Raw genomic sequence first — 8887 nt, forward strand, 5'->3', positions numbered from 1 at the left:
TTTAAAAGTGGGGCACCTGGGTGGCTCAGTCTGTCAAGCGTCCGACTCTCGATCTCGGCCCATGGGTCGTGAGTTCAAGACCTGCATCGGGGCTCCGCGCTGCTGGTACAGAGCCTGTTTGGGATTCTGTCTCTCCCTCTCTCTGCCCCTCCCCTGTTCGTGCGCTCTCTCTCTTTCTCTCTCTCTCAAAATAAATAAACAAACTTAAAAAAAAAAAAGAATTGGTACAAATATCTTAAAAGAAATCTCCCATCTGGGTGTCTGCCAGGAAGGCCGCTTTGTGAAGGCTCTGCAGCACACCAGCCCTTGTGTTCTGTGAGCCTGATCTTCCATCCGTAAAAGGAAGGAGTCCATCTAGAGCAGTGGTCTCCACAGCATCCCCCCTTACTCGCACCCCAAATTGTGTCCTTGGGCAGTCCTTTTATGGAAGTGGGGGTGGGGCTGGAACACTGGCTGTGACGGTCAGCAATTCTGAATGAGGCCTTTGGCAAAGGTGGGGCTGGGCGGGGAGGGGGGGGCTGGAATTGTTACTTCTTGTTTCTTGTTTGCTGGTGGATGAAACACACCGAGACAATGGGAACTCCTAAAAGGCTCTAAATCCAGGCTGCTCTGAGGTCGGGTCAGAATCTTAAAAGCACTTGTTTTTACACCCAGGAGGAGTTTTGGGAAAAGCCCCTGGTAGACTTTGTGCCCAGGTAGGGGAAATGGCATTGTGAGGATGAATGGCAGACCTCCAGTCCCCAGGGCCAAAGAGGATCATTAATAACAAGAGCTCCTCTCTACTCTAAGCATTAAACCATTCGTGTGCTGGGTAAAATGCTAAGGACTGGAATCCCTAAGACAACCCTGTGAGGGTTATCTGTTCCTGCCTTAACAGGTGAGGAAACAGCGGCTTTGAGGCGCCCCAGACCACAAAGAGTGTCAGATGTGACAGGGCTGTGTCCTGGCTAGTGGCGCCAGCCTTCAAAGTCAAGACCCGCGAGAGGAACCCTTGAAGCCTGGTATCAGGCCCGCGGTCTCTCTCTGCACATTCCCTGGGTGGGGGGGGGGGGGGTGAAGGGGATTGATGTTCCTTTTCACCAAGGCTGGTGGAGGTTGTCAAGGTGCCCTTGAGGCTTTGCCATATAGTAGAGCTCAAAATCAAAATCGTTTCAATTTTAGATCATGGAATGGCTTTTTTGAAAACTATTTCAGGGACACCTGCATGGCTCAGTTAGAGCTCCGGCCTTCGACTCAGGTCATGATCTTGGTTCATGGGTTCCAGCCCCACATAAGTAAGGCTCTGTGCTTACAGCTCTGAGCCAGGAGCCTGCTTTGGATTCTATGTCTCCCTCTGTCTCTGTGTCCACCCCCCTCCACTGCCCCCTCCCCTGCCCCCTTCCCCCAGCCCCCTACAGCCCCTCCTCCCCTGCCCCCCATCTCCCCCAGCCCCTCCCTTGCCTCCCGTCTCCCCCCCCACTCCCCCCGCCCCCGTTTCCCTTCCCCATCCCACCCGGTCCCCCCCACATCATTCTCCATCTCTCAAAAGTAAACATTTTTAAAGGTTTTTTTTTTTTTTTTTTTTTATTTCTAGGAGAGAGAGACAGCGTGAGCAGGGGAGGGTCAGAGAGAGAGGGAGACACAGACTCTGAAACAGGCTCCAGGCTCTGAGCTGGCAGTCAGCACAGAGCCCGACGCGGGGCTCGAACCCACGAACTGCGAGATCACGACCTAAGCGAAAGTCGGTCGCCCAACCGACTAAGCCACCCAGGCGCCCCAACATTTTTAAAAAACCCTATTTTATAGGCAAATCTAATCTGGAAAACCAGAGTTGGGCCACTGTGGTTAAAGGTGGGGGCAGGGCTGGCTTGAGGTTCCCCCAGGGCTCCCGGGGTGCACCCCAGTAAAGGCCACTTACAAGAAGTTGGCACTTACTGTGAGAAGTCCAGGTGCTGCCTTGATGTCTAATGCTCTGACTTTGGACTGGAAAGAACCGGGTGGGATCCCGGGGCGGGGGGGGGGGGGGGGGGGGGGGGGGGGGGGCGGGGGGGGGGGGGGGGGGGGGGGGGGGGGGGGGGGGGGGGGGGGGGGGGGGGGGTGGAGGACTCCCTCCTGGGCTCTTTAGCCTAGGGCAGGGCACGGCACACCGGTCCCTCTGAGGCGGGCCCCACCTTCCCACCCTCCCCTCTGGCCAGGCCGGGTCAGCCGTGACCCTGACATCTGCTGACTGGGCCTCCACCAACACTACCCCTCACCACCCCCCACCCCCGCTCCCCGGATACGAAACGCCGTCACCACGTCACATTTAATGAATTTTATTCTTTAAAGATAAAGCGTACTCAGCTAGAAAGTCTAACAACCCTCCCTTTCGGCTTGCCCTTCTAAATGGCGCCACGCAGGCTTCTGTACCAGCTAAGGTTCAACGACGGGTTCAATGGCGGCGTCACCCGGTCAGCAGATGTCAGGGGCCCGCCGGCTCGGCTCCCTACGGCATCATCAAGCGGACCTCCTTCTCGTAGATGTCAGGGATCACGCCCACCGGGGAGTTGACCATGTGCACGGTGTTCTTGCTGAACAGCTTGAACTCGTAGTGGATGAGCTGCTCCCAGAAGCCGTTGTTGGGCCGGATGATGGGACGGCACGACTTGGTCCACGTGTGGGCGTCCAGCAGCGACATGGCGTGGTACTTCATGAGGTAGGCCAGGCAGAGCGCGGCCGAGCGGCTCACCCCCGCGGCGCAGTGCAGCAGCGTGCGGCCCTGCTTCATCTCCACGCTGTGGATGTGGTCGGCGATCGGGTCGAAGAAGTCGTAGAGGCGCGAACTCGGGGCGTCGGCCACTGGCACCTGGACATACTGGATGTCTTCGTACAGGGTGTTGACCACCTCCGCCGACACGTTGATGACCGTGGTGATGTTGTTGCTGGCCAGCATGCCCTTGTTGTTGGCAGCCGCACCGTTGCTGATGTACAGGCTGCTGGTTATCTGCGACAGGCCGTGGACCGTGGGCTGCCGGGTGGCCTGAGCCGGGAGGGGAGCCGGAGACGTTGTCATCACGGCGGCCGGCAGTGATCTCTCTCCTGGAAGGTTCGGGGCACCGAACTCTGACGATCTCACGAAGCGCAGTGGCAGCTGTGAGGTCTCAGGCGAGGGTCGGGGGGTAGAGAAGGCCTGTCCCAGGTCACCACCCCTTCCCCGCCCCCGGGGGCGTCACAATCCTCCCGCCCGGCCCACCAGTTTCCACGGCAATGGCAGCCTGGCCACGCAGCCCTGTCTTCAGAGAAATCCCACAGATCTCTTTTTATCTCTCTTCATAGGCCGTCCCTCCCCGAGCCCCAATTCTTATCTGCTGGGCGTTTTAAAATGTCCTATGACAAGATATCCCGTATATGCTTCAATTGTTGGTTCACACGGAACCCAGGATCCATGAATGCTTCTATTTTATTAGCAATGGAGAACAGGGCTGAGACTCTTTCCACAAAGTAGCAATAGCACAATCTTAAACTGGGGAACGGCATTTGGCTCATGCGATATGCCAGCCTCTGTAAAACTGTAGCGAGATACGGGTCTGATACTTCTTTGTCCACTGTAGCCATAGGATTTTGGCGTTGCTTCGCAAGCACGTCAGAACCGCTCAGAACATTGCTAACTCATCAATAGCCCTTTATCTGTTGTGAAGTTGGCCCATGGTGGACAGTTTGCGCTGACTTAGCAGGGTCCCCGTCCATTGGTGCACGTGGACCAAACGACTTGTCAACCCGATACTGCTTCATCACCTGCCCAAATTGTCTGTGTTCTTCAAAAAGAGTGCCTGGGGGGCGCCTGGGGGGCTTAGTCGGTTAAGCGTCCGACTTTCGCTTAGGTCATGATCTCGCGGTTCGTGGGTTCGAGCCCCGCGTCGGGCTCTGTGCTGACTGCCAGCTCAGAGCCTGGAGCCTGTTTCAGTCTGTGACTCCCTCTCTCTCTGACCCCCCCTCTCTCTCTCTCTCTCTCTCTCTCTCTCTCCTAGAAATAAATAAAACATTAAAAATTAAAAAAAAAAAAGCTTTAAAAAAAAAAAACACAAAAAGAGTGCCTGGTAAAAATTCTGAAACAACTCCATGCTGCCTCATCATTGGGCCAAAAATAGATTTTTGAAATGCTACCTGAGATTTGCAGTTCAGCTCAGCTAAGATTTTTGTGCTGTGCTGTGACTAGGGGCCAGGGCTAAAGGGATGCCAGCCTGTCCACGAATGGGCAAGGGAATGATAACCTCAAAAGACGACAAGGTTTTCGTTTCCTTGATTGGCATAATCAGATCACTTTGCATTACTTCAATTGGCAGTCTCCACAAATCTATCTGGAGGAAAACAGAACCCAAATATTAAGTAAATATGAAAATTGTCTATTGGAGATAGCTCCATTGGGCTAAAATTATTGGAGACGGTTTTGCCTAACATTTAAGATACTGGGATCACAGGGGCCCCTGGGTGGCTCAGTTGGTTAAGCGTCAGACTCTTGATCTCAGCACCGGGTCATGATCTCACAGTCCATGAGTTCAAGTCCGGCATCAGGCTCTGTGCTGACAGTGTGGAATCTGCTTGGGATTCTGTCTCCCTCTCTCTTTGCTGCTCCCCCGCTTGCTCTCTATCTTTCTCTCAAAAATAAATAAAAATAAACTTTAAAAAACAGAAGATATGGAATCAGAGATTGTACATCTATGGAATGATGTGGAACCACTGAAGAGTATTTATTAGAGCCTAGTTATTTCATAAGTGTATGCTTCCTAAACTTTAAAAATGTAGTAAAATTAACCAAAATAATTTCATATACTATTCTCAAAGACAAGCATGACTCATATTTAAAAAATTTTTATAATGTTTGTTTATTTTTGAGAGAGAGGGAGAGAGACAGAGTGTTGGCTGGGGGGTGGGGTGGGCAGAGAGACATGGAGACAGAATCCGAAGCAGGATCCAGGCTCTGAGCTGTCAGCACAGAGCCCGACGCGGGACTCGAATTCACAAACCATGAGATCATGACCTGAGCCGAAATTGGATGCTCACCCAACTGAGTCACCCAGGTGCCCCAAGCATGACTCTTATTAAATAGATTCATTTATTTATTCTTTCAACCAATATTCTGGGATGCTCTTTTGTCTGAGGGATGTTGAATGCCTTGAAGCTCCACTCGGGGCTTCTCCCAGGCGGGTGAGGAGGTGATGTTTTCTCCTCCTGAGTTTGGAAACAGGTCACTTTCAGAAGCCCACTTACCTCTACTTTTCCTTATTATTACTTTTGAAGATTTTATTTTTCAGTAATCTCTATACTCAGTATGGGGCTTGAACTCACAACCCCAAGATCAAGAGTTACACACTCCACTGACTGAGCCAGCCAGGGGCCCTCACTTTTCCTTATTATTTAGGAAGAAGATATATAAGGGCCTTCCCAAGGACACATCCACTTCCTACCACTGGGAAAAGACCCTGGACATCAAGAACTAAGTAGCATTCAGATTTCTCAATTCAGTAGTCAAGGCCCATTCCAATCTGATCTAAGTCTGCCCTTCAAATCTCATTCATTCACCAAAATATTTTTTAAATTAATTAATTAATTTATAGAGGGCGTGAGTAGGGGAGAGGTGCAGAGGGAGAAAGAGAATGTATTTTTATTTATTTTAAAAAATCTTTTTAAGTTTACTCATTTATTTTGAGAGAGAGAGAGAGAGAAAGAGAATGAACACATGCAAACATGCAGGGGAGGGGCAGAGAGAAAGACAGAAACCCAAATAGGCTCCTTGCCATTGGCGCAGAGCCTGATGTAGCACTTGAACTCACAACTGCCAGATCATGACCTGAGCCGAGATCAAGAGTCTGACCCTCAACTGACTGCCATCCAGGGGCCCTGAGAATCTTTTTTTTTTTTTTTTAGATGTTTATTTTTGAGAGACAGAGAGAGCACACACACACACACACACAAACACACACACACACACATACACACACGCACACAAGGTGCAGGGGAGAGGCACAGAGAGAGAGAGGGACAGAGGATCCAACCAAAGCAGGCTCCACCCTGACAGCAAAGATCCAGATTCAGGGCTTGAACTCAGGAACCGTGAGATCATAATCTGAGCCAAGATCAAGAGTCCGATGCTTAACTGACTGAACCTGACTGAACCATCCCAGTGGCCCAGTTCACCAAATTTCTATTAAGAATGTATCATGTGCCAGACATTTTCACCCATACAATCCTTCAGTTCTGACCAAACGAATCCAGTGTTCCTGGTAAATACGAAATATACATTCCTGCTTCCTTACCTTGGCTCATGCCATTCCTCTCTCTTGAGAAACCTTTCTTGCTGTCTGCTTACTGAATGAATCCTATCCAGGACTCAAGATCCAGCTTGATTAACTTAAAGCAACCGCCAAACATCCCATCTGTGTCAGGTACAGTTCTCGATTGAGTAGCTTCAACACCACACACACAGGCCCAGATATCAAAGAGCTTATAGTTTGGTCAGAGAGACAGATAGTCATAAAACAGTCCAGAAGAGAGGGTGATTCATTGTTTTCTGTGTGTGCATTTGGGGACAGGGGGCTGTGGGGGGGGGGTGATGAAAGGCTTCACAGAAAACACGCTCTGGAACAAAGTGTTTTGTTCGTTTGCTTTTTAAATTATCTATTGCTTATTCTGTCCAAATTTTTGCCTTGAAAAGTTTAAAACCTATAGAAAAGCTGCAAGAAAAGAACAATGAGGAGCCATTTACCCTTCACCTATAATTGCTCTATTGTTCAGACTTCACCACCACATTCCCTTTTTCTATCTAGATATACAAGCACACATATTTGTTTCCTTGTTTTTTTCCTGCTGGACCCATGGGTTGTTAATTGCAGTTATAGCAACACTGTAGCCGTTCAACGTTCAGCACAGCACGTATCTCCTAAAAGCAAGTACATTCTCTACGTAACCAGGATACAAGGGCCATACTCAGCAAAGTTAACATGACCTAACCTTATTATCTCATATATAATCTATATGCGAAATTCACGAATCCTCCCAATAAGGTGACTTGGAACATTTCACATGTGCACATCAACATTTGTAATGGTTTTTCTCCCCCTTCATCCAGGATGGAATCCAGGATCACAGGTTGGATTCAGTTCTCATGCCTCTTCAGCATCTTTTCATTTGATACAGTTCCCAAGCCTTTGGTTTGGCCTTTCCTGACATCAACACTGTTAGGGAGTCCAGGCCAGTTTTGCAGAACATCTTTCAGTTTGGATGTGTTTGATCGTTGCTTCGAGGTCCGACTCAGGTGAAATGCTTTTGCCAAGAATACTACCGGAATGTGTCATTCTCAGTACATCACAGTGGGCACATAGGATATGTTTGTTTGTCCCATCAAGGATGATGATAATCACCATCGTGTTAAGGTGACAGTAGCTGGCTTTCTACGTTGTTGGAAGGTAACTTTTACTCTTTGTAATCAATAAGAAATATGTGTTGCGCAGTGTTGAGGGAAGTCTTCAAGAGGGCATAACTGCTGGTTGACCTTCGAGCTGGGCCTGAGGCCATCTGAGGTTCCTCATCTCCTTCCCTGTCTTTGGAATCCTTGGAATGTGCACTCCACTGGCCTTCCCTGCACTAGAAGCTGCCCCAAAGACATAGCCTTGAAACAGTAGTGCCATGCTGAGACCACCTACATAGTTTATATGGCTGTACCCAGTTAAGGCCTTTATATACACTTTTAACATTCTGGCAGGTGGGTGGGGAGATCTACTCATCTTGTAGCTGCGCTAGATAAACTTTGTAAGTTTCCTTGTTTATTAAAACTGCCACCTACCAACCTGGAGCGGTCTGCCTCTTTCTTTGATCTCTCCTTGCCCTGCGTATATGGGGGATCGTTTGTGAACCAACAGGTGGTACTTGGAGTTTGGGAGAATATCTTTGGAATAGACTTGGAAGGATGAATACGGGTTTTCCAGGCAGACAAGAAGGGGGTGGGGAACCCAAGGGCCTTAAGGTGGTGGTGGGAGTTGGCCTCCCTGAGGTCTGAGCTCAGAGAGTAGTTCTGTGTGTGTGTGTGTGTGTGTGCGCACTTAATGTTTATTTATTTTTGAGATAGAGCATGAGGGTACACAGGCAGGGGAGAGGGGAGAGGGGCAGAGAGATGGAGACGGAGAATCTCAAGCGGGCTCCATGCAGACAGCAGAGACCCATGGCCGGGCTCGAGCTCACGAAGCATGAGATCATGACCTGAGCTGAAGTTGGACGCTTAATCGACTAAACCACCCAGGCGCCCCCAGAGTTGTTCTATGTTAATTCCATTTCCAAGTGTGGCTGGAGTCTGTCGCACCACTGTCCACAGCCAGCAGCCGGGCCGCTCCTTAGGACTTGTTGCTGGGCTCAGTCTGACCCTTGGTTTCTGGACAGGAAGGGGATATGATGGGTACGGACATGGAAGTCTTTAACACCCTTCAGTCCAGAAGACAGGGAATATGAGACAATGATTGTGACTTACTTGTTAGGTGAAAAAAAGATCCGGTTTATAGAAAAGTAGGTACTTTTCCCATCAAGGTGTAATATATACATATGTGTATTCATCAAAGATATGTGTCATATGCATATTAAATACCATTTATGAATTCTATTTGTGGGAATATTCGATATCTAAGGCAGCCCTGGGTACAGAGTAAGAATTCAATAAATATCAGATATTCTTTAGTGTTATATTTGAACAGGGGGATTACTGTTTCCTAGCTTGTCTAAAGTCTTCAAGTTTTCTAAAATAATTTGTGTTCTTTTTATGATTAGGAAAGAAAAGAATCAAACTGTAGGTAAGTGTCATCAGCAGATATCTCTCTTTGTGGCCTATAAAATTCACAGAGGTGAAACAGTGCTAATAGTCGGCAGCAACAAGATTCAGAGAAAT

At 49.1% G+C, this 8887-nt stretch overlaps 1 protein-coding gene across 1 annotated transcript; it reads right to left on the reverse strand.

Moving 5' to 3' along the window:
* Positions 1–2278: 2278 nt before the first annotated feature.
* On the reverse strand, positions 2279–3162 carry DUSP21 (dual specificity phosphatase 21). The gene has a single exon (XM_039251918.1). It carries the CDS (start codon positions 3029–3031, stop codon positions 2465–2467), a length of 567 nt encoding a protein of 188 aa, XP_039107849.1. The 5' UTR covers positions 3032–3162; the 3' UTR covers positions 2279–2464.
* Positions 3163–8887: the final 5725 nt, after the last annotated feature.

Source organism: Hyaena hyaena, unplaced genomic scaffold (assembly GCF_003009895.1).
Source record: "Hyaena hyaena isolate Hyena2069 unplaced genomic scaffold, ASM300989v1 scaffold_402, whole genome shotgun sequence".
Taxonomy (NCBI): Eukaryota; Metazoa; Chordata; class Mammalia; order Carnivora; family Hyaenidae; genus Hyaena; species Hyaena hyaena.

What these genes read in the sequence shown, in the direction of transcription:
- DUSP21 (XM_039251918.1), bottom strand. Translation starts at nt 3,031, where the DNA reads ATGACAACGTCTCCGGCTCCCCTCCCGGCTCAGGCCACCCGGCAGCCC.